The sequence below is a fragment of the Pyrgilauda ruficollis genome, unplaced genomic scaffold, assembly GCF_017590135.1.
Source record: "Pyrgilauda ruficollis isolate IOZ18807 unplaced genomic scaffold, ASM1759013v1 scaffold3, whole genome shotgun sequence".
Classification (NCBI taxonomy): Eukaryota; Metazoa; Chordata; class Aves; order Passeriformes; family Passeridae; genus Pyrgilauda; species Pyrgilauda ruficollis.
This window is the reverse complement of record NW_024524377.1, coordinates 14136865-14162675: the sequence shown is the minus strand read 5'-3', so window position 1 is coordinate 14162675 and position 25811 is coordinate 14136865. Positions and strand designations below refer to the sequence as shown.

The following is a 25811-nucleotide window of genomic DNA, read 5'->3' as shown; positions in this document are numbered from 1 at the left end:
TTTCATAATGTTTCTGTTTAGTTTTAGTTACAAGTACCTTCTGCTTCTTTTAAACAGAGGATGGTTGCCACGATATCTGGGAACATGATCCAGGGTCTGAAAATTGCTACCAGTTTAATACACAGTCTTCTCTTTCTTGGAAGGAAGCTTATATTTCATGTCAAAGGCAAGGAGGAGATTTACTTAGCATCCAAAATGCATCTGAATTAAGTTACATACAAGGTAAGTGTAATTATTCATATAAAAATATTGGGAAATCTTTATAAAGTGGAGACAGCACTTCAGTTTCTGTCCTTAATCGCTGGGTCAAAAGTTGATTGTACTTCAAATATTTTGGCTTTCACTTGTGTAGCAAAATTAAGGTTCTAATCCCATTTTAGGGAGTTATTTAAATTTATCTGTATGATTTCATTATAACAGTTAGATGTTGTTCATATTGTTAATGAGGAATATCCCCAAAATCTTAAATACAGGCCAGAGTGGCAGTTGGTGTTTCAGCAGCATGTTACTTTCTTGCTATGAAATTGTCCCCCCTGGTGTTCAGTCTTGACCTGGAGAAATTATCTGAGTGTCTTTGGGACTATGAAAACAAAGGAGAAGCACCTGAAGACACTGGGAGGGAAGGCTTGTGTGGATTAATTCCTCCTCAGTTCAAGAAAGTTTGCATGTCCAATTATAGTGGCAATGTTTCTTTCCTGAAATGCATGCCATTTCAGAATGCATTTTCAATTTAAAGAAGACCAATAAAGGATGAGCATTTTATACTAATTGTTTTCTTTAAAAAATATATATCTCTAGGCAAGGATGACATTGCCCAGATCTTCTGGATTGGCTTAAATCAACTGGATGTTTCTGGTGGTTGGCAGTGGTCAGATCACAAACCTTTGAATTTTCTCAACTGGCATCCAGGTACTGATATTTCTGGTGGTATTGACAATATTCCCAACAGTAACTAGTATTACTTTTTTCCCATCTCATTCCACTTTCAGAAGCACCTTGTCCTCCTAGCCAGCAAATCTTTCTGTTCTCATTTTATATTTACAGCTGATTAGGTTAATAAATCTCTAAAAAAGTATAACTTAAATAGTTTTTTGAAGTCCATTTTAGTAAAGCATTCACAGCTGCTAAATTTCTCCTTCCACTGACAGAATGACACTGATTTCCCTCAGTCTGTGTTTGAGCAAGGACTGATGTTAATTACTTAGAAGCTTAACTTGGGTTTTTAAACTTCAAGGTTGCCTAAATTTGTTTCAACATGAAGATGAAAGAGGTATAAAACCCTTGAAAAACCTTTTTTAATTACTCCAAAGATGCTGTAAGGTTAGTGAGAGTATGTGGCATTTCCAGGATGAATTTTTAATGTTTTCACAAATATTTTATGAAGCTATGTGTATATGAGAATCCCAGAGTATTAGTCATCAGGAATATTGAAGCTAATGTTGTTCTGTCATTCAAGCTGAATTTGAGCTTTTTTTAAGTGGAATTCTCTTTTTTCTTTTAGTTTCTAGAATAGTGCTGCAACTGGAATTCTGTGAAAAGTTTGAGAAGTGGTTTCTGTTACTTCTTTGATAACTTTGCTAAGAAATTTCTGTGGGATTTTCCGAATGTACTCTGTCTTTTGGAAAGGTTAAGAACTTTGCTGCTTGTACTATTGACTGCACTTTCTTCTGGAAATGTGACCACTCTGTAGGACTGTAATGCAGGGCTAGAGGCCAGACTATCCTGAGATACAGTGGCATGATTTAGTCTGCAGTCATGGCAGACATATTCATGTCTGCCCCTCTTGTGAAAGTACTTACTGGTGCCTTACAGGAATTTTCATAGCTGCAAGTTGAATCCATTACTTTTCTTTTGCCCCTCTGAAAAGACCCTGTCCTTGTCCTGCTGTTCTTTTTCATGAAGAACTGAGATTTACCCTGAGCCTTTTTTCTGTGAGCCTGAACTAAGCCAGTACAGGGGGAGCTGAGGTGCTCTGTGTAGGTCACAGCTTGGGTTTTGCATTGAGGCTCAAAGAAAAAGAAAGTCAAAAAGTTCCATCAGAAAGGGGCTCCAAGGGAAGCTGAAGACTGCAAAAAATAATTATTCTCTGGGCTCTTTCAAATCTGGGGCATTGTCTAAGGTTTCTGTTATGGTAAAGGTTATGGTTAGCATTGAGAGAAATTGCAGAACTGTGTTTGGAGTGGGGGTGGAATGGGACTGCCAAAGGAAACTGAGGGCTGCGAAAATGGCTCTCCCCTGAGATATTTCTAGTCTGGGAAAGTGCTCAGCCAAGGGTTTCTTGTATTGTAAATAGAACATTCCTCCTGGTTCTATGATTAAACATTGGAAAAGAAGTCAAGATTCCTTGATTCTGAAACTTTCTCTGTCTTAGAAAAAACATTCTGTGGGACCTGTGCTAGGACAGCTGCCCTCAGTTGATGCAAATTACCTTCTTCAAATACAAGGTGCCATACTATCCAAAGAGTGTTATTCTTGTATTGAACACCAGTAGTGAAAAGAAACAGTCACTGCCTTAGTGTGTGATAACTTGTGCTGTTATGTTTTTATTTGTTCCTGTCTATAGATATGCAAAATTCATCCCCACTGGATGGGATGAGCTGTGTGGTGATGAATGCTGCTTCAGGTCAGTGGCAGAGTTACCACTGTGGGGCTCAGCTTCCATATGCTTGCAAGAAGCCACTCAATGAAGTTTCAAGTGCTCCAGGTAGGACAGTTTGCATTTTTGAGTTTTGTATGTTAATGCAAGTGTAATGTTCACTTATGGAGTCATTCTTTTCCCTCCCAAGCCTTTTCAGGCATCTCTGCCAAAACATTTTCACAACAGCTTTGGTTTTTTAGCGGAGCAGAAGCAAACTCTGTTTCTTCAGTGTCAAGATGATGCATCGCAAACAGTTTTCATTTTTTGCAGCTTTCTCATTCACACATAAAGCATTTTGCAGCAGTCCTGCCCTTTTCATCACATTTTCTTCCATGGCTTGTGCCTTCTTTCATCTATTACTGGAAGTCTGGAACTGGCAGTTGCATCCCAAACCTTTCCACCTTTGCTTTAAGCCTGTTTCTCTCCCTCTTGGTGTGTATTGACATAAAATGGGACTTACCTGGATCTTGGATCAAGCTCTGTTGAATTCAAATAGAAGTAGTCAGGTAACCTTACTGTCCTCTGAAACCAGGCCAAGCACTGAAAATCAGAGTGCAAGAGTGGGTAGTTTGCTCAGTGTGTAATCTTTGCTGGACCTGTAACAGCTCTTACAAGATAATAATTCCTTTATCTTGACCTACACACACACACACACAGAGGCCTTCAGTGTTTACAGTGACATATAACTGCTTCCATGCTTTTGGCCACTTATCTACACCTGAATGTCCAACCCTTCCCATGCCCATGACCTCTTCTTCTGTGTATGCTTTGGCCTTACCCAGTTTGCTTTACCCTCCCAGGGCTTCTCCTGCAAAAACTTTTTTAGTAAAAGGTAATTGTCCTTGAATGATAGGGAGGTCTAGAGGAGAAGAGGTGTGGAGTATCTCTGGCTAAGGCATGTCCTCTCCTGCTTCCCCTGGAGAGGTGTGTGTGTTTGAAGAAGAAATAGTAATCAGTTTAAATTTAACTGAGCTGGTTCAAATTTTGCAGCGATGCTCTGAAAGCTAATTGTCAGTTAACAATTCTTGTCTGTTCTCTGGCTCCCCAGTGGGGTATGTAGAGTTATTACCAGTCTTTATATAGTGTTTTATTCATTAAAAAACAAAATTCGTGTGGTTGGAGTATTTTATAGTGTGTTTTGAAACAGAAAGGCTATCGGTATATACCTTTTCAGCATCTATTAAAACTATTTAGAATTTTTTAATATCTTGAGAAGAAAAAAATATTTAAAACTAGGCATTTGTTGAGTTGTGTGTTTCTTTCCTGCAATGAATCAACTTGATTTGTCTTCAGTTGCTTTTGAAATCTTGCTTACAATTACTTTTTAACCTTTCACTTACACTAAGACCAGCTTAATGTAATGTGGTCCTGCCTTTTGCTTTCACTCCCACTAACTTCTTTCTCCTTCTGCCTACTTCATGGCCCCAAAATATGAGTTCTCCTAATGCTGCATTGAATTCTATTTGTTTGACTAAGCTGTGACCCTTTCTTACCTGAAGGGATATAAGCACGTTCTGATTGCTGCCTTCTGGCTATTTTCAAGGGGCTACTGACTTCAAAGCCAACCATTTGCACCAGGCAATGTAAAACAAAAGCCTCTAATTCCATTTCTCTTCATTATTAGAGTTTTGGAGGCACTTGGATACTCGCTGTGATCCGGGCTGGGTCCCCCACGATGGGTTTTGCTACATGCTGATAAACAAGCAGGCAGCTTGGAGTTCAGCAGATGAGTTATGCAAAGCAAATAAGAGTAACCTCATCAGCATTCACTCATTAGCAGATGTTGAACTGATTGTTACAAAGCTTCATAATGGTGAGTTGGGGTAGTTGTAAAGGTCAAATACCAAGTGCTGTACACCATAAATTACAAACTGCTTTCCACCTTGTAGCATAAGGTTGTCATAACCTCTAGCTTTTAAGTGTGGGTGTTAAAGCTGAGCTTGTACTCAGGCTAGTGTTGAATGTTGCTGTGCAGATCCAGGCCCCCTGTGTTAGGACTTGTTCTGCTTCAGTCTATTAATTAATTTATTTACTGGGCTAACCTACTTCTACTTTTGTAATACTTTGTGCTTAATTTGCTCATTCAAAGAGAATAGTAGATAGTCGGGTCAATATTTTGACATCTGAGTCACTGAACTAATAAATAGTATCGGTAGTGTTTGATGTTATGTCTTTGCATACACTCTAAATTTGGTTGAGGATTTTTTTGCTTATGTGTTCATTATTTCTGTTTGTTTGTGGTTGGGTTTTTTTCCTGTTTGTTCCTTCTCTGTTAAGCTTACTCATGGTCATGTGATTATAAGTTAAGAAACAAGATAACAAACATATGGTCTTTTCTCACTGTAAGAAAAATAATACCACTATACTGCTGCACAGTATTTTTCACTGCTGCACAGTATGGTAAAAAATTTAATTTTGCTGATAACACATTGCTTTCCTGTTAGTTTGAATATTATATTGAAATGAAAATGTTGTCCTAATTTTCAATTACAGATGCTGAAGAGGAAATGTGGATGGGTCTCAAGAATGATGATGTGCCAACCTTGTTCAAGTGGTCAGATCACTCGCCTGTGGTTTTTACCTACTGGGATCAGAATGAACCAAAAGTTCCCTTTAACAGCACTCCTAACTGCGTGTCATATTCAGGCAAGGTAGGAATACAGTGTTGAGTTTGGCTGTTGGTTTGTATTTTTTCATCATAGTAGAAGAAACATTGGTGTGTGTGAAAGTCAAGGAGGAGGGTAAAGCAGATAGCTGATCTTATTTCTGGAATCTTTAAAATACATGTTTCTGCAAGCAAATTTCTTAGAGTTATTTAGCTGTAACTTCGTAGCTGTGTACTGCAAAGAATGGAAGAAATGACTCCTAGCTCTGAGACTAACACACTGTTGGCCAGACAGTTGGCCTTGTCACTCTGTATTTTGGGTTACTGTACTCTTGCATGTGTCTGGCAGAAAGGTAGGAAGGAAGGGATATCTGGGTTCAGTCATCTCCCACACCAATTTTGGTCACCTAGTCTGAGGATGGAATGTTCTAAAAAGGGTGTTGGTGAAGGAAGGAGGTCACTAAGAGTAGGACACAGGCTGTATCTCATCCTGCAGATTCATTAGAAAAGTGGAGCATGCATTTGCCTGCTGTGTCAGCAGCCTGGCATTGGAGTTTGTGCTCAGCTCCTCTGAGTTGTCTCTGAGCGACTTCCACATTAAGCTGAATACACCTCCTGCAACCATTCCCTGCCTGATCTAAGAGAGTTGGCACCACCCTGGCCATTCCTTTCCTCTCTGGATGTGATCCAGAATCGTCCCATCTCCATGAGTGTCAGCTTTCTCTCTCCATTCCAAACATGTACCTGTGCATATAATCCAGGGCATCCCGTATCTGTACTGGAGGCATTTTGGCTTTCTCACCGGTGGAAACAGCCCCTGCAAACACAGATATTCAAAGATTGTTAGAATTTAAAATACTTCTTTTTCCTTTTATTCTTACAGCTGGGACAGTGGAGAGTCAAATCCTGTGAAGAAAAATTGAAATATGTTTGCAAGAAAAAAGGAGAGGTTTTGAATGAAACAAAATCAGATAAAAGTTGTTCATTGGAAGAGGTAATAGGAAACCTCTATTTCTTTTATTGTCATTTGGCTCAGAAAGCTGCTTGAAATCACTTACTTCCTCTACTTCCATTTCTTTCTTGTCTGTTCAGTAAATTCTGTGAAACATTTTATCTGAGAAAGGACATATACATAGCATAACCCAAATGTCACATTCTCCTAAGCAGGCTCAGGATGTATTATCAGTCTCTTTATTGATGAAAGTATTATGAGCTTGGACCCAGGAGAGGTTTGTTTTATTTATTTATTTAAAAGAAATGTATTTTATTGGAAATGTTATTGATAACTCCATTTGTTCTGTTGTTTTTGCTGAAATTATGTTTTAAAATTAAATAAGCACTTTGCAACATAATGATATGCAGAGATTGTTAACTGGGATTATGTTTGTTGCACTTCACTGGCTCTCAGTTTTGTTCTATGACTTGAATAAAGGTGGGGGCTTTTTTGGTTTTTGTTTGGTTTTTTTTACAGTATGACATCTTATGGCTTAAATAAAGCTTTTGTCTCTTGAGCTAGGCTGGGATGGTATTGCTAGCTACTTCAGAGTTACTTGGTTCAGCTTTGTGTGGCATATTGCTTGCAGCAGGAAAAATGTTTACCCCTCATCTTTCTTTCTACATGACCTTTTTACTCTCTTTTCAGAGACTTCCAGCATGTAGAGTTACAGCTTTCTGTGCTGTTCAGACATCAGTGGCACTGCTAGGCTACAAAAGAGTTAACGCATTAATGTTTCTCAAAATTTCAGTGTAAATATGGGGAGAAATGTTCGAATAATAGAGAAATTTTGGAAGTTCACACATTTTCAGTATTGAGTGTTTTTCTCAGAAGTAAAGAAACACTGGTGTATGATATTCTTGTTTGAATTTGTTTGAATCCTGGCGTTGGTGGAACAGCATGAAAACTCCTATTGTTTTGAATAGGACTGGGCTGTTGCCCTTGTGTTTCTCTGTAAATGCAATAGTGGTCAGAAGACTCTGCCCAGGCAAGCTAAAACAGTGGTGTATTTTATTCCTGTGGCTGCATTATTTTTTACAACTGTGAATTTGAGAGTTGATGATAGTGGACCTTGTGTGTGACACAGTGCATTTCTTTCTTCTATATGCTGTGCCAGCTTGTGGGCACCAACCAGTGTTGGCAATGATTTATTTTCTCCTGTAGGTAATGCCTAAATTAGGTTGTTTTGTATAAATGTGGTTTTTGTTCTCTAACCAGGGATGGCAGAGACATGGAAACTACTGTTACAGGATTGATAAAATGGAAGTTTCATTTGGAACCCAGTGCAATCTTACTGTGATGAACAGGTAAAGCACATTTGTAATTTATGAGCAAATTTATCATCACAATCCTGGAGATAAAATCAGAGATGAAAACTGCTGTATAATTAGTGGTCTATATAGTAGAGAGAGAATTGCTTTTGCCAAGAACTAGAAATGTGTGACAATGGTAAACCTACAATGTGAAACCTTCCTGGAAGTGTGAGAATTCCCAGCCTGCTGACCCCAAGTTGAATATGGGGAATGCCTGGATGACTGCTTGAACTGACTCATGTAATATCCCTGGTTTTAAAATAACCTCAGTAGTTTGGCGTCTTTCAAATACTGACTCCGATTAATCTGTGAATTTTCAGATTCGAACAAGAATTTATTAACAGTCTAATTAGAAAGGACACAAAAATTGAAGAAAAATACTTCTGGACCGGTTTGCAGGATATCAGCCAGTCAGGAATATATTCCTGGGGTACAGTGAATGGGGAAACACCTGAAGCTGTGACATACACTAACTGGAATTCCATGCAACCAGGTAAATTTGAAAACTAAAAACACATAAAAATACTGTCCTTTTTACATTGAGCAAGCGCTGGAGTACCATGTTACGGAACTCCAAGCATGCAATAAAGTAGTAATTCACAATTATGTCAGGGGTTTTTTGGAAACCAGCCAACGGTTTTAAATGTGGTTTTGTTGACTTGAATTTTAGAGTTTTCAGGAGGATGTGTGGCCATGTCCAGTGGAAATTCTCTTGGAAAGTGGGAAACTAAGGATTGTAAAACCACTAAAGCATTTTCTGTCTGCAAAAAATATATTGGGAAGCCCAAGGAGCCAGAAGTGCTCCCAAAGCCAACTGATCCCTGTCCCCCTGGGTGGCATAATGGATCCGGCCTTGCCTGCTACAAGGTAAAATGTTATTCCTGTTTGATGTTAATTGCTCATTACTGCCTTGGAGGAATTGAGTGATCAGCCATTTTGTGGGCATAGCTGTCTTGAGGGCATTTTCAAGGCGCTCCTCACCCGGAGAGGGAATTGGTGTTGATTCAGATTGACTGCCTGTAGATACTGCCATTCCTGGAAGGTGCATTGTGCCTCTCTCTGTGGGCAGCTGACTGGGGCCACAGCACTGGCCCTGTACTGCTGCCCTCAGGCATGCACAGACACCTGGATAGGAAGGAAAGCACTTTGCATCACCTTCCCTTGCCCTTTTCCTTTCTGTACTCCGAGAGTATAGATAGGAGAGGATTTTCTCTGGTTTGAATATGGATATATAAAAACATTCAGCCTCAGTTGTATTTTACTGTTTTGAAGTGAACCGTGGAAGCAAGCAGTTGTGCTGTTTAGCTGGAATGCTTTAAGCACAATTTTATTTAGAAATGCAGTTTTTTTAATCAAGTTAAAACTGAGGCTGTTCATTGGATTCATTATTTTTTGACTCAGTGTCTGCAATGAACTGTTTCTTGTAAACAGCTCATATAGCAAAGTGGGGAAACCCAGCGTGAATAACAAGGGTTTGGCAAGTATCCCAAATGGATAGGTCTGTTGTGCTGCTGTGCAGCATAGCTGTCCCATAGCTGATGGATATGACAGCTGGCCCTGGCAGATTCTCCACAACTGCTGTTGACCAAATGCAGCATGTCTGTGCAGAGAGATCCAGCTGATGGGAATTGTCTTGGACTGAAACCAAGGGGATCAAGTGGATGTGTTAGCTGAGGTGTATGAGCCAAACTTGCACCTCAGTGCATACAGGTTTCCAAGGGTGTGCCAAAGAAATTTCTTCATGCACAGCACTTAAGTGAGCCCAGTTTAAGTGAACATTGGGCTTTGTAGTTCACCATAAATTTGAAAGAACAACATCACTTAAAACTTATAACTTGACTTGCAGTTATGGAATGAGCTGACTGGTGGTTTCTAAAATCTTTCTGGTAAAGAAAAGCAGAGAAAGTCTGTCATGTGGAATATGTTGTGTTTGAAATAAATTTTGTCAGCTAAACTTCAGAGTCTGGCTGTTGTCAAGCAAACTGAAAGAAAAAATGTTAAAAAGTCAAGTTCTTTCCCTGTGGAAATACCAGTTATTAAATCTCAGGTGGCCATATTTTAGTAGAACAGGAGTGTTTTAAAAATACTGCCTCCTGTGTCATTTTCTGCTCTGACATTTGGCTGTTGTGAAGTTCTTCCATAGTGAAAGAGTGCTGCGAACCAGGACCTGGGAAGAGGCAGAAAGGTTCTGTGAAGCCCTTGGAGGCCATCTGCCTAGTTTTAGCCACTCAGAAGAAATTAAGGCACTTCATTCTATCCTGAGAAGAATGATCAGGTAACAAACTAGCCATGTTCTAAAGTTTTGATTCTGCAGTGGATTGCAAATGCTGCTGCTGACCACAGATGGCAAATATGAGATAGTGTGTGACACCTGTGTTTCCCACAGAACACTTAGATGTGGCATTTGAACTGCCTTGCTGGAAAATGTCATGGGAGTACAGCTTGGGCCAATATTTCACATTGCTACAGGCAGCGCAGGAAGAAAAATTTATGTAATGGAAGATGCTCAAAGCTCAAATCTAAGTCTGTTGTTCCAATAAATTATTCCTTCTCTGTGTTGAATTTTGGTACACCTAGATGGTAAATGTACCATCTACTCTTTACCGGTACATACTTTAGAGATGAGTTATTATTTCAGTTTTTCAGATACGTCTCATTTTTATTCATGAAATGCTTCCTGACTAAACTGGGTGCTAACTTTTGAAAATGTGAATAATGTAGTGTCCAGCAATCTGGTTGGCACAGATCCTATTTGGCATAGCTGCACTAACACTATATGGGCATTAGATGGGTGTGCTGAGTGTTCTGGTATCAACAGATTAAATGCTAAATAATTTATGAGTTTAAAGCTTTATTTTTAATCAAATTAATTGTCACTGCCAAGCTTTATTAGGCATTGGTGTGATGTCAGATCCTTGTGTAATATGGTTTTTTTGATTGACAGTCTGTTTTTTCAGAATTTTTGCCTTCTAAAACTCAAATGCTGCCAGTTACATGATGTAAATTTTTTCATCAACAAACTAAATCAGGATTATTGCAGCAGCTGCCAGCATGCAGCACTGTGATTAAATTTTTAAACCTGATGACTGAAGAGATGCCTTCTTGAGAAACCAGTGAACTTTTTTTAGAAGTGCACAAGTCATGAAAATTACTCAGTGTTTATGTTAATAAGGGACAAAACCAAACTTGTATGCTCTATATATAGATAGTTTAGCTTGTGTAAAAGCCACTTGTGATTCCTTTGCTAAACTGGCTGAAGTCCCACAATGAAAATCAGTGCACAAATTATTTCTAGCTGCAGACCTTATTAGATGGTTTTTCAATTACGAATTTTGTTTTAGTGCACCTAATCTACTATGAAATGTGAATAGAGAAGTAACATTTTATTTTCCTACAAGTACTTGGAGCTGCTTTTAAGCTTGAAGACTGTCTGAGGTATTAATTACATTTTCTGTTAGGAGTTTAAAGATGGAGACTTCTGTCTTTGCAGGAAGTCAGTTGACACAAAATGCTTCTGCATTTCCCATAGTTCAGAAATTTCAAACTTAGTCTGAAAGATGATAAGTCCCAGTATTTCAACATTATTCCAGCAGAACTTAAAATGAGGGGCAATATATTGAGCCTGGTAGAAATTGACTCTGCAGTCAGTGTTGCTGTAACTGCTCATATCAAATGTGACTGAAAACACAGTATTTTCATCTGGGCTAACTCCTTTCTCAGCACTTCAGCACATTCTGAACTGAAATACTACATAACTGATACTGCCTGAGGTATTTTAAATAATGTTTGCTTAGGTAACATGATGAATTGTTGAGGATAGTTTTGCTTTTAAATTACTCAGAGGTGTTGATTGCATAAAATATTTTGGAGGTCAGATGTCAAGGGCAGTTAATATAAAAATCAAGTTCGTTTGAGATGGGAAACCATGTGAATTATTTCACCAAGAACAAATACTTTAGCTAACTGGGAGAAATCACACTAAGGTGATATTAGATATGATTAGCTGCTGGAGTGTGCTGGCATGCAGTTTGTTCGTATTCTCTGTATTTACTCAGTGCAAACTCCAACCTAAAGCATTCATTCAGTGCATTCATTTCAGCTTGGGGAAGGAACCACACCTCGACTCTTGGTTTCAGGTTTTTTCCCCTTGCACAGTTCTCTGGTGACTCATTGAGAATTGTTTGTTTTTAAATGTTAGCAAGAGTCATTTTGGTTCACCAGGAAAAAGGGCAGCTTGCCTAGTCCATTCTGTTCTTTACTCGGATTCCACCTTAGAGTCAAATAAGAGCCAGAATTACTCCAGCCAAGTCAGAGTACTGCCATTGGAAAGGAAAATAAAATTTGCCTGCCAGCCTTCCCCTCTGTGGAAGAAGTAGGATAACCTCTTTTGGCTTTAAGGGACGTGATACGGGCAGAACAGATCCAGTTCAGCTACTTCCATTCTTTTTGGACTGTGTTTGTGAGCATTCTGCATCTTCTAGCTGGCAGCAATGCTGGACACAGGAGAAGCAGCAGCTTGGACTGGTTAGAAGTAACATTTCAGTGAGGACGCCTTACTGGAAAGAAATCCAGGTTGCCTTTTATATGAACAGCTCTGCTGCTGTAATTGTTTTGAGTCTAGAAAGCCTCACAAACACTTAAGTTTGAAAGAAAAAAATCATCTTAACAGAATGACCAAAACAGCAATGAAGTCAAGATGCAAGTTTTAGTAATTTTGTTAATTCAGCTTCTCTTTTCTTCCAATCAAGACCAGGTAATTAGCAGGATTAGTGATTTAGCTATTGCAGTAACCTGTTACAGCAGGGAGAACAAGGTGGCCCAATGGGCTTCATGCAGAGTTTTAGGTCAGCACTGCCTAAGATTAAATAGTGCCTTAAATTGAACCATTAAGGAGTTGGCCCAGATGTATACTTTGCCTCTTGTCAAGAACTAGGTTGACCTACAAGCCCTAAAAACTTCACTTAGGCTCTTAATCTTGTGTTGGAGCTGTCATAAATGACAGAGAAAATAATTTTCTATTTTGGCAGTTAGAATATGATCAGAAAAATTGCAGATTTATAGTCCCTTCACAGTCTGAATTGTATTTATTTGCTCCTGTAGTATTTGACTTTTATGAATGTTTAGCTCTGTGTAAAAGAAAAACCAGCAGTATTCTGCAGGGATTGCTAGAGATTTAGGGTCTTTCAGTGTCAATCAGTATGGAGTCCATTGTAAAGCACAAATTGCATGTATGTTTTAGTTTAAAACTCAGGATACTTTAGGTTTTTAGAAACAGTTGCTGTAGTGTAGCTCAAAGAATACCCTGTCAGTGATAAATCCATTTTGATATCAGTCCACAGGATGAATTTTAGTGCTTTGCAATGAGGGGACAGATACTTGAAGCACAAGCAAATTCCTTGCTGCAAGCTTATTTGCAATAGTCTTAATTTATCTTTGTCTTAAATAGTTGGTGGAATTCTTTCCTGTGATGAGATGACAGTATAATTTCAGAGGGTTATCAGAAGGCTTTACTGAAGCTTAAAAGTACTGTCAATTGTAGTGTAGCAGTTACTAAATTACTCATGGTCATGTCTGAACAATTCCAAAAGAAGCAAAAGAGGTTACATGAATGTGTAAGAGCCCAGTCAGCTGAAAACATTGTTCTGTTTTCAGGCTAGTGATTGTAAACTGGGAGATAAGCTGGAGAAATTCTTGACCTGGCACAGTTCTTGGTTTTAATTTATTTATTACACAATAGCCAAATACAAATTGAAGGAGTTTGAAAAATTGCTCTGAAACCTCAGGTAATTACTGCAAATAATTTCAAAATTAGTGTCTCAAATTTTCTATTTAGTAGATATTCCTGTGTGGTGATCAACTGCTTAAACTGCACTGCTTAAACTGCACTAAGTAGGTGACAATGAGGAGGGGATCTCTGCCTCTTAATTGGAAGAACAGCCACAGAAAAATGAGCTCCTAAAGGCAAATAGCCAAAAGTCACTTGGCTGTTTGACAGCTGTGAATGTTTGGCTCGCAGTTTTCCCACTGCAGTGGTATGGGGCATTTAGGCTCTTTAAAGGCTCCTTAGCTGTATCATTGAAAGACTAAAGATTGATCAGTATGATAAAATCACATTAGAGTGATCACACTATCTCACCAATGTCAGAAAACTATTACTGGAGTTGAGAACAAAGATCAAAAAAAATCAGATCTGTTGATGGCTGATACTTTCTTCCTGAACGAAACTTTACCAAGTACTGTTGTCCTTCTTGGATTTCACACACTTAGCTCACAAACCCTGGGTTAAGCTGTTTCTTGGTGCTGCACCATCAGTATTTTCAGACTGTTCAGAATCTTTGTGGTGATACGTGTGGAAAGCTAGTGACAAAGCCTGATTCTGAGTCCATCCCTCCAGGTAATAAAGTAATTTTAACATAAACTTTCCAAGTTCTGGCTTCAAATCAGTTTGTCAGCCCTACCTTCTAGGGAGCCTTTTACGAGCTCTGACCTCTGCTGGTCAAATGTCTCTGTCCAGTTTTGAGCTTAAATTTATTTTTGAGTTGTGGTTCCCTCAGACGTGATGTTCTTTTTGCTCAAATCACTTCTCTTCTTGCAGGTTTAGTCTCCTAAAATATTATAAAGAATAACTGTATCCTTTCCCTGTCTTTCTGTGGGAAGACTAAACAAGAAAATCCTTAATCCTTGTTAATAGCCTGAGCTCCTAATTTCCTCAAATGTCCTGTGTTCCTTCTCTGTTTTTGGTGCATCCTGATGCAGTTCTACAGGAGCTCTGTAATGTGGCATCAATGCTTTATTGTTGCTCTCAGACCACCTTGATGAGAGTGCCTTTTCCACAGCTCTTTTGCAGTAGGGTTTCATGTAGTCTTTGATTTCACAAGAAACTCATGGTCTTTCTCCCCTCTGCTGCTTCCAGCTGACACAGTCATTCAGAGAAGTGTCTATTGACTTTATTGGGCAGGGTAGTGGATTGGAGTGAGTTATCATAAAATTCAGTTTATGAGCCCTGCACAAAATTGAATCATTGAGAATTTGCAGTGCAAAACAAACCTTGCAGTTGGACTAGCACCTTTAACTTTCTTACAGCATCTTTAGATTCATAAGCAAAAGCTTATTGTAAAGGTTCTTACTGCAGATTTGAGTATTTGCATTGTAAACCTGTTTTTTTTCAGGTAATTTTACATCTTTGAACATAACTGAAATTTTAGATTTAAGTGTCTGCTGCTTTTGAAAATGAGGAAGAAAAATCTAAGAAAAAAACCCAGTTCTGACTGGACTAAAATATCTACTGCCACTTGTTCATGCAGCCATTGTAGTCAGTGGTGTTAGGTGCTGATTTATGTCCGCCTCATTTATGAGGGTTCACAATTGAAATAGGTGCTCATGTTTAGTGTGTTCATACCACTTACAAAGTTAAGGGAAATCTGCCAGTTCTTTGAGTAAAAGCTTTTGTGTGGTTTGAGGAAGAGTGTATTTGAGCTGATGGTATCTGGGAGATAGCCCAAGGTGGACAAGAAAAAGGGAACCAAACTATATAAACATTCTGTGTATGATTCTGGAAGAAAAGAGACTATTATATCAAATGAGAACTGATGAAGTGGTGATGCAGCCCACAGAGGAACTCCCTGATTTAGTTAGTTGTCTTTTGTACAGAAGAGGTCTTAGCTCTTTTGTCTGTTTTCTCTTTGAACTGCTACAGCTTGCTGTAGTAAAATCTTGGTTATGCTGCTTGGTCCTAAATAATGCCATGCCATAGGTCAGTCTTCCTATTAAATGAGCTGAACCATATGCTTGGCATAAGATTGTATCTTGTTTATTTACAGCAATGACAGATGGGTCTGGATTGGAATGAATAAGAGGAGTCCTGATTCTTTGGGAACCTGGCAATGGAGTGATAACAAACCAGTAAGTTAACTTTAATCAGGAAGTGTCACATACTAGGACTAGGACTGAAGTGTCTTTCAACAGATTAATAATTCAGAAGAAGATTGTGCCATGCAAGCAGATTTCCAATTAAAAACATATCTTTAACAAGGCTAACCTGATTTCTATCTCCATTATATTAAAATAATTTCACAGAAATGTAGTAGTAAACATCCAGGAGCTGGTGGAGAGAACAAGGTGTCTTCATGCCACAACAGAAGGGAGGGTTTATCAGCTCATTTCCTTGTTGTCAGACTTTTCCAAAAATATCTTCCTCACTGTAATTGTTTTATTTGTCTGAAATTGTGAGTTCTTCCTCCTTCCCCCCAAAAAACAGACAAGGAGACTCAAAACTGAAGGAGTAACTGCCATTCAACACATATTTTAATAGTAATGAACATAATGGGACCCCAGGTTTGAATGGTTATCTCTTGGGATTGCCACAGCAGAATGTTAGATGCTGATTCTTTCACCCTGTCACTCATCCTGTAGGTAACCAGTGTTGTTATCCCACTCGACTATTCAGAAGATGAGTATGATACTAGAGACTGTGCTGCATTAAAGGTTAGTTTCAAGGTTTTTAGTAATGTATGTTTTTACTTGGAAGTACTTGGAAAAAATAATTCTTCCAGTTGTAAACTGAACTTAGGTTTAGATGTTTTCTTAGTATAATGAAAAATCTGTTGTGTTCCTTTTATCAATCTACACCTATTACAAACTTTCCCCTAATTATTTTTTTTGAGACAAGTTCTATTCTAATGATAACCTCTCATAGGACTTCTTCTGAACCTTTTTAACTACAAAATGTTTTAGTAACAATGCTATTCTGTATTGCATAGTGCCATACTATGGATCTCTTGTGTATTACATATAATTCTTAAGGGCGTGTCATGGAGTCCAAAACAAAAAAAGCACAGAGAGTCCTACCAGTAATTAAAACAAAAATTTATATTGGCTTTTCTTAGCTGCAGATTAAGAAAAAAATTGAAACCTGAAGGGGAATGCAGTAGCCAGGACAGAGCATGTGTTTGTGTTTATTGTGTGTATTTCCTTGTTTACTTGTGAAATAGACTGTATGTTCTCTGTTGGTTTCTAATTTCAAATGTCAGACCTCAGCCTGATTCCTGATTAAGCTCTTCAATACTTAATTTAGTCTTGATGGCATGAGTTTTAAAATAGCCTTTAATTTTTCTGAAGTATCATCTGACTTTTTGCAGTACCTACCATCCCTTTTAACCTAAATAGAACCACCTCTGCTTTTAGGATTTATTTGAGGAAAGGATAATTGCATCCCTTTCCTTCTGTTCACAGCCATTTCCCTCATTCACTTCTCCTGTGTTCATGACCCCAGACTGAGAATCTGGTCGGCACTGAGCTCCTAAAATTTTAGACCCAGGAGAGCACTTTGAAGGGAATGCTGTGAACATAGTTACTTTCCTCTCCTGCCTGCTAGTTATAGACGTGTTGTTTCAGTAAATGATAAAAAATTCGCTTTACTGGAGAGACCAGCAAGAGTAAAGTCAGTTCTTCAAGCTTGATTGTAAGAAATAATTTTAAGTAAGAATGATTGTTTCTGTGCCAGTTCAGATGGTTTCTTCTTTTCAGCAGAAATGAGATTCATTTCAGGGGAACAGGTTGCAATAGATAATTTAATAATAAGCATTGGTGGGAAACTGGGCACTACAAAAACCCTAAGAAACATTATTTCTAGAAAAAACTTCTAAGATTTTTTATGTAGACTGACCTTAAGCCCTTTATGTAATTGCTTGACAGCATCAGCTGACATGGAGAGTTATAGTTGAAGTTACAGCTGTATTTGCTCTTTTATTTACAAAATAAATTGTGTGACTAACAGCACAGTAAAACACACTGACTTTGCCAAAGGAACTTTTTATTACAGTTTAATTTTACATTTCAAAGGCCTATGCTGGCCTAACTCAGGACTGTTTCTATTTGTACGCAGACCACACAGTTTTCACGGAGATCATTTTGGAGATTTTACTTCCATGAAAGCAGAGACCTTGAATTTTACTTCAGGCCTTTTGATTGTGAAGCTAAGCTTGAGTGGGTCTGCCAGATAACTAAAGGTAAACTGCAGTTACATCCATCTGTTCGTATAAAGAGTTAATACAATGAGTTGTAATTATTGCCATATAATAGAAACTTTGCAAACAGTATTTTATTGTTTCCTCTCTGGACTGCTAAGAGGACAGTACATGAAATGTCTCCCTGATGTTACATACAAACAGATGTACGCTTAGATCAGAAACTGGCCCTGAGGAGGATGCAATATCACTGCTCTCGTATTCTTTCTAGTCCCATGAAGTAAGAAGTGGTTTCTTGTGTGGTGATGTAAGCCACTGAGTTGCAGCATTTGTGGACTTAAGTCAAAAATATCACTTTCTTAGTGATATTTTTAACTAAATCACCACAAGTACTTTGGGCGTACAGTTTGCTTCCACCTTAGGTCACCTAGCCTTCTTCTGGTAAAACTGATGTACTAGCTCCTCATTGTAGTGAGGAGTGGGGATGCAAAAGCATAGCATGGCATATCTGCACACATCCAGGTTTTTTCATGCAGTAGGAAATGTAATCCAGTAGACTTTTACATTTGGGTTGTTGACTAAAAGTGTCTTGGCATGAAACTTTCTTGTTGGGATGAGATTCTGGTAGAAATGCTACTTTGATGCTTGAGAGATGAAAGAACCACAGATATGTAAGATGGAGGTATGCAGTACTCCCATTAATTTTATACCAGCTAATTTTAAACTATTAAACCCATGTATGATTTCATTCTCCTTTTTTTTTTTCATCATGAATACTGAGAAGTATGAGTACTAACCATCACTTCTATTGTTGGTGGCCACAGTCTTGTTAGAAAGTGAATTCAGTGACTTTTCCTTTTTTCTTCTGAACAGGTAGCACTCCAAAGACACCAGAGTGGTATATACCAGGTAATTTGACTTCTTTTGTATTTTTCCAGTATGTTGTAGGGTTATTTATACTCAATATCTTTTATTAGGTTTGTTACATTGCTACTGCAATACCTGTTTCATTCCAGAAAAGGTTATGACTGGTAGAATTTGATAGAATTTGATTTTGAGAGAGCTCCAAATGCAGAGCGTTGAATCCTCCCGGTGTCAAATTGACATTTCTTAATCAATTCAGAAAAATAAAAGACTTGTATTTCAGAATTCATTTCTTACTCAAATGATATTTCTTCTGTGTAGATGAAATTGGAATTCATGGAGCCCCACTTGTTGTTGATGGAGCAGAGCTGTGGTTTGTGCCAGATAAAAACCTGAGCTACCAGGAAGCTATTTCCTACTGTCAAAAAAATGATAGTGATTTAGCCTCTGTGGAGTCTTACCCAAAACTCAGGACAATACTATCTCAAATAGAAAAGGTAAGGGGGTGTAATCTGTTTTCACACTTACTTTCCCTTGCAGGGAAATTTACTTGCCAAGTTTTCCAATATAAGACAATGTTAATCCTAATTTCTTCTTTTTCCTGTTGGGCTGAATGATTTTCAATTGTACTTAAAAGGAAAAGATGGGATAAGAGAGAATTATTTTAATGGCAGTCTGGTAAAAGGATTTCTAAATTTAAAAGTAGGTTTAACAACATTAAAAAACCACAAAACTCTCTGGTGAAAAAGTGTCATAGCAGGACCACCATACAAGCATCCCATTGTCCGCAAATATTTCATTAACAATTGTGCTAGTTCTTAATTTTGTGCACAGGACAACATATAGTTTTTCACCTGGTGAGAGGATTTAATTAGAAGTGACAGATGGTCTGATAGGCTTGATGGAAGGGGTTTGTGTTTTTCCTGGCGTGAAAGTACATTCTTGTAAGGCATCTGAGAAAAACATGTCAAGTTTCAGTACCTCTGTGACTAATTTTGTCACACTGTTCTATGTTTGGTAGAGTCAGGAGCTCTTTCTATGTGGGTTGTAAAATACTGGGTTTTGTTCTTTACTTCCACAGTTATCAAACAGCGAACAGAAGTGGTGGCTGAAGTTTATTGATTATGGCTACAGCTATCATTCACCGTATGTAGAATAATTTTGAGATGCTTTGTTGTAAGCTTTACTTTGTGCTTTTTAGGAATTGTTAACTAGAGTAGTTAATTCATTGTAATTTTATTGTAACTAAGTTAGTAATCCATTTCTTGTGTGTGTCATCAGAGCCTCTAGATTTTGGGCTGTTGGGCTTAGGCATCTTAATCTTGTGTGAATCCTTGAAATGTGTGATCCTTGTAGCTAATGTATTCCTGTGATCTTTGAAATGCTTTTATTGGGGTTTTGGGCCAACTTCTGCTTGCTGTTAACATTTGGAGAACTGACCAAAAAAAAAGTGCCCTGTCTGTTGACTCTGAGGATTGAGGAATACCCAAGAACAGGGAATAGGAAATTGGTTTAAGACATCACACTTCTAGTTAGGTAGTGGCAAAGTCTTGGAGGACTTTGAGTATGGCCTTGTAGAGCTGGGATGACTCACAGCAAATCTTGCATCATTCCCTTCTTGACTGCAGAGAAGATTCACCAGCTTCTTAAAAGGAAAGTCCTTCACTTTCCAAAATACTATAGCAATGCACTATTGTGAAAAGAAAACCAGAGCTGTTTCCTATTCCCTTCACTTGTCCTGGCAATGTGCTGTGATTGCAGCATGGTGATAAATAACCTCATTCTGCACATCTCAACACAGTTAATTTGGGCACAGTATATAACTGCTGAACCCACCACATATTTATTTCTAGCCTAGTTTGTGTAGGGCATCTAGAAACAGTTAATAGCCAAAATTTTTATTTGCACTGACACTGTTGCTGTCAGAGTTTCTCCATGAAGGTCACATTGAATTGGAGATTAACTCTGAAATATTTATATCCAGTTTACAGTTATTTCCACGCTTCCATGATAGATTACTGAGAGATTGCTGGTATATTTCCAGAAAGAACTGGTATCGAGGTAAGGCTGATTTTATTTTTCACCCCCTGTGCTATTGTTGTGGTTATTTGAAAAGAAAAAAAGTAGTAATTACTGTTCTACCCAAACTCTTTTATTAACTGCATATTGATACCAAATTAAGAGTGAATGGCTTCTTCATGATAATCTGATTGACTGTTGAATCATTTATTACTTCCTCATGGTAGAAGCCATGGTAATATTTCTTAATGACCAGAGGCAAACCTGAATTCAAATGACAATTTTTTATGATAACTTGTCACTCTTATTGCAACAGAAATTAATTAGGTGAAATTTGGTTTTGGTGGCTACCTTTTTGTGTTTATGCTACATATTCTGAGCTCTGGAGTTTGTCTGAGAGGTGTCAGTTACAAAGGTTAACTCTGTACTTGTAACTGTGTACGTATCTGGAGACACAAATTCCATTAACTATTGGAGTCATATTGTAAGAGATAGACAAAGGAATGAAAAGGCCGCCTGGTGGTACTTGAAGTGTATTGCTTCCTTTCTTCAGCACTTTTATGCTGAGGAAAATGTATAACCTCCAGAGAACAAGAAGCTCCTTCTGTCTTCTACCGTTTCCATGTAAAGCATGTTTCCCTATTATTCAGTTGTTTGCTGCTGAACTGATTTCATCTGTTAGCCAAAAATTGCTCTAGACCAGGAAGTCAGTCCATTTATGACTACAGGAGTCCTGTAAAGCAGTGCAGGTCAGATGCTCTCCATGTAGATATTAAAGGATTCCTTCTGGCTTTTTTTGACAATTAGGTGTACCCTCTTTGCCAGAATACAAGGTTAGTCCTCATACACAAAATCTTTTTTCAATAATATTCTGTTTTCAAGTTCTCTCTGCCTATATGAAGTGCTAATACTGGAAGTAAGAGTAAGACTCTGGATCTTGAGGAATATTGTACCGCTGTCTGATATAAATGATTTATGCTTGCCTGCTGCTCTACTGCTATTTTTAATGCTTTCAATTGTGCAGTAGCTCACTGTGGTTGCACCAAAAAGGCTTTCCCTTCAGTTTGGTCTTTGTCATGTCATAAAGTATGGAAAGCAACTGGAGTGTGATAGGCATTACTACAACTGTTTTTTAAAACTTCTGTTTCTGCAGACTACCCAGTTAATTGTAATGTGAAACTGCCCTTCATCTGTGAAAGAAATAATGCCTCCTTACTAGAGAAACATGATCCCAGTTACCGCCCAGTGAGAGGAGGTTGCCCTAAAGGCTGGCATCAGTTCCGGAACAAGGTACAGAGATAAGACAGGTTCATCATCCTTGCCTATTCTTCACAGTCCAGTAAGCTGGAAGGCCTTTCTAAGAAAGGAGGAGGTAGCCCCTCTGCTGAGGAATAGACTGGAAATGGACTTTTGAAAACTAACTATAGTGATTAAAATAATCTCCTCCCATTTTTGTCCCTTATTCAGCACTGATAGTTTCTTAAATTCAAAGTATTCATTTTCAGATTGTTTTGCTTTCCCATCACCACACATTTAGGTCCAAGAACATAGGTTGTACTCTCTAGTCTTTGGCTTCTACTTTGAATGAAGAGAAGGATTAGAAAGGGGGAGGATGAGGTTTCTGTGGCAGAGGCATGTTGTATCTCTTCTGGAGTAATCATAGGCAGGCAGCAAGTTGGCAGACACTATTTCCTGAGTTGCCTGAATGACTAAACTGACTTAAGAATTAGTGAGCAGCTTTTAAGAATTAACCAACAAGTCAGAAGCCATAGTATTATTAATTATTTCAGTGCTACATTTTAAGACAGTCATCTAAAGTCTTAGTGAGACTAATTCCTGTCGTTTGCTCCATCTTTGTTCTGTACATGTACATCAAATCTGCACATTACGTTGTGCCAAGGTTTGCAAACTTACTTCACGTCATTGCAGAATAGACTTTGGAGTTCCCAGGTAGTTTTTCCCCCAAAGGTAGCTTATTACAAGTTGCTGACCAGCATTATCTGACTGCAGAGTTCATGTGTGAGTTCTCATTCCTAAAGCAGTACATGATTCTGAGGTAGCAAATAAGAATTACTGAATATGAGTGAGGAGTGAGTCAGGGGGATCATTTATATTTAGTTACTCTGCTGAACCAAATAAATGTTTGCAGCTAGTATCAGGTCCCTTGCTTTTTTGCAAAAACTGGTTATATTTTATTGCAGGAAATAAGAAGTGAATTTTTAGGGTTGGTTTAAGATTTTGGTTTATGTCTTAGGCAGAATGGTATGATGAAAATAATTTTCATTATATTTATTTTGCAGTGTTTTCTAAAGATGAAACCCGAACATTTAACATTTAATGCAGCTAATGAAAAGTGTGTAACTTTTGGAGGCTCTCTTCCATCTATCTCAGACCAAGCTGACCAAGGTATGGTGGTGAACTGGGGCACTTTAGTATGCAGCTTCTCTTCTATATTCAGAATAGTTCTGCTTAAGAACTCGAGCATAAATCACTTGGTTATCCACAGGCATACTAGGAGCATTCTAAAAATCCAGGACTGATTAAAAATGTTCTGTCTGTTGTTTGCATCACTGGAAACATGACATGGAAAAGCAGTTACCAGATACTTGAACAGTTTGAAGAGCAGCTTCTCTATATCATCTTAACCTGTTACAAAAAGAAAAAAGTTGCAAAACCTTGCACTGAAGGTTGAGCATAGAAGGGTAGTCATTGAATGAAGGATGATTTGGCTTTGAAAGGTAAAATATAACTGAGACTGTAGGCTTTGCACTCTGAAAAACCACCTTAGAAGCTGCTTCCAAGAGAAACTCAGCTGTGTATGTAGGAATGAGGTGGCAAATACAATGCATGCTGAAGCACAGGACCCTTTGTTTCTGCATGTGCCAAGCAGCTTAATGTGTCCAAAGTGACCCCCTTTGACCTCTTCAGGACACTGAGGAGAGGATAGAAAACAGGAGGACTGGAACACAGAACTGTTTCACCTAAACCAACTAAGGTCAATGAGAGAAATGCAGTGAGGAAGAAATGGGTTCACATTGGCTGCAAGTAATGTTCCGCAATAACCCGATGAATGATATGGCTGAATTTGCAGCTGTATTCTTGTGGATGATTAAGAGTTCTCTGAGGGTGTATCTGCAGTAGCTCAGCTGAATTCTGCAGTGCCCACAGTGCATATTTTCTTTATAAGCAAATAACCTCTTGCCAAACAAAATATGGTAAATAGACTAGAGAAGTCAAGAGTGTACCTGCAGGCAGCAGCTTAATGGTAATTTTCTTTTGCTGCTGTTATTGGGGAGGAATAAGGTTATGTACAGGAATATACATGTCTCAGGCCTGTGTGTTTTTGTATGTATTTAAGGTTGGAAAAGCACAGCCATTCTGAAATGTAACGTAGCAGGATCCCTCATGTGATTTGGTGCATTTGGAAGTGTTTGTTATTGTGTCTTGTTTTTCTTTTCTCTGTGTTGTGGAGACCACCTATATGGAAAGGAGACAGAGTTTTTTCAAAATGCGCTTCTTTCTGTGGCCTGCCTCTACTCCTCCCGGTGGTATTAGGGGCTAGCCCTGACCTGCAAATCTACAGTGGCTTTGTCTCCTTCAGAAAATAGGCTGTGGCTAGTCTGGCGTGTGACCAATAGCTGAAGCACGTCAGCAGTAGCTAATTACATAGCTTTGATTTGTCTTCCTAAACTAGTCAAGTTTAGTGAATGCCTTTGGTGCCTGGGGGGTTACCAAAGCCCATTGTTTCTTACCAGAATGCTCACAAAGAGGGGTCTGATACAAGGTTTACCTGGCTGAATTTTTTTTCAGCTAAATCTGACTTCCTTTGACCTGTCCTGCTGTCTCTGATGGTGGGGTGACAAACTCTGCCAGAATCCAAAAAACGTTCTCATTTATGGTATGTAAAAGAGAAAGATGGGAGATAAGACTTCCTCCATCAATTCAGAAAGGGCAGCAAGACAAGAGAAGATCTTGCAGGCTTGTGGAAAAGCGGCTTCTTAAATTTGTGTGTAAAAAGACTCCAAATTAGTGGACAAAGGAACAGGTTAAATCACCTACCTTCTCCTCAGCTCAGAATTTGAAGGACAAATACCAACAGCCTGCTCCTTTCAGATAAAATCAATATGAAAGGTGTTATCAAATGGAAGGAAGGGATGATAAGCATTCATCAATCATGAAGGGCTGGAAAAATTAAATTAACACAAACAGGGATTGCATTGTCTTACTTATGTGAAGTATTCTTTTGGAGGTTTACTGTTGCTTTCCTAACCACAATATGTACATTTACTCTTCTGCCCAACAGATTATATAACATCCTTGCTTCCTGGCCTGCCAAAAGATATTTGGATTGGTTTACAGTTCCTGTTCAGTACAAGGGAAAACAAATGGATAGATGAGAGTAGACTGTTGTATAGTAACTTTCACCCACTCCTGACAGGGAGATTAAGGAAAATTCCACTGGATGTAAGTTCTGACTTTTGACTTCTTTTGCCTGTTAAGTAATGAAATTTGGAATGTTGTATCAGAAAAACAAACCCATGTAGCAGACCAAATTCCCCAGTTAGTCATTTTAATTGGCCAACAGGGTGGCTGACAATACTGGAGTTCTGTTTACCTTTACTTGAATGACAACTTCTGAAGTGTATTTAGCTTAGGAAAACTTTCTGAGTCCAGGCACCTGGTAGTGTCTGTAAAACAGGTAAGCTGTTTAAGCTGTATTGCACCACTCCTTTGAAACTTCTTAAACAAGTTCAGACAGCTGGGGTTCTCCTAGACTCATGTTACTTCACCTCTACACAAGTATGTTTATACCTTATTTCAGTCTGATAAGGATATTTCTGTTTCTCAGCTTTTTGATGAAGAATTTAACAATCAGTGTGGTGTAGTCCTCAATGATCCCAAATCACAATATGTTGGAACATGGAATTTCACTGCTTGTGCTGACAGGCACTTCTTGGGTATATGCCAGCGGTCTGTAGGTAAGTCTGAAGAGTCAAAATAAATTGCAGCCAGAGTTTAAACTTAAGGTGCATGTGCCAGGAGACTTTAGTGCATGTAAATTATTTCACTTGAAGAGCAAGATTCTTGTAGAGACTGAGCAGCTAAATTTTAGAAAAGCAGAGTGTAGACGAGGGTCTGGGGCCTCTTTCGTCAGCCATTCCGAGTTTTCCCTATTGTGTTTCATAGCCCATTTGAGGAAGAATCTGTTTTCCTGAGTGACTTTGTGCAGTGTCAGTGGAATTATACTTCAGTAGATGGGTCTTTAATGTTCTGTGTGTATAGAGGTCATGTACACTGAGGGGTGGAAAAAGTGACTGCCTTTTCCTTTTCAAAACTGCAAGTGAGAAGCCCTAGGAAGGAATCTCACAATATTTATATCCTCCTTAAATACATCCTCTATCTTCTAGTGCTA

At 38.5% G+C, this 25811-nt stretch overlaps 1 protein-coding gene across 2 annotated transcripts in view; it reads left to right on the top strand.

Moving 5' to 3' along the window:
* Nucleotides 1-25811, top strand: part of LY75 (lymphocyte antigen 75) — a 44310-nt gene that overhangs the window by 3966 nt on the left and 14533 nt on the right. Inside the window, exons 4-24 of one of the 2 annotated variants that reach the window (XM_041473605.1) lie at nt 58-222; nt 799-909; nt 2564-2704; nt 4263-4451; nt 5132-5289; nt 6127-6237; nt 7456-7544; nt 7871-8043; nt 8221-8417; nt 9683-9825; nt 15371-15452; nt 15963-16034; nt 17434-17557; nt 18389-18424; nt 18701-18876; nt 19461-19525; nt 20364-20440; nt 21552-21688; nt 22699-22804; nt 24702-24862; nt 25248-25377. In XM_041473605.1, the coding sequence (XP_041329539.1) occupies nt 58-222; nt 799-909; nt 2564-2704; nt 4263-4451; nt 5132-5289; nt 6127-6237; nt 7456-7544; nt 7871-8043; nt 8221-8417; nt 9683-9825; nt 15371-15452; nt 15963-16034; nt 17434-17557; nt 18389-18424; nt 18701-18876; nt 19461-19525; nt 20364-20440; nt 21552-21688; nt 22699-22804; nt 24702-24862; nt 25248-25377 (2643 nt within the window). The remainder of the gene's footprint in view (nt 1-57; nt 223-798; nt 910-2563; nt 2705-4262; nt 4452-5131; nt 5290-6126; nt 6238-7455; nt 7545-7870; nt 8044-8220; nt 8418-9682; nt 9826-15370; nt 15453-15962; nt 16035-17433; nt 17558-18388; nt 18425-18700; nt 18877-19460; nt 19526-20363; nt 20441-21551; nt 21689-22698; nt 22805-24701; nt 24863-25247; nt 25378-25811) is intronic. The other variant, XM_041473606.1, reaches the window with a different exon arrangement.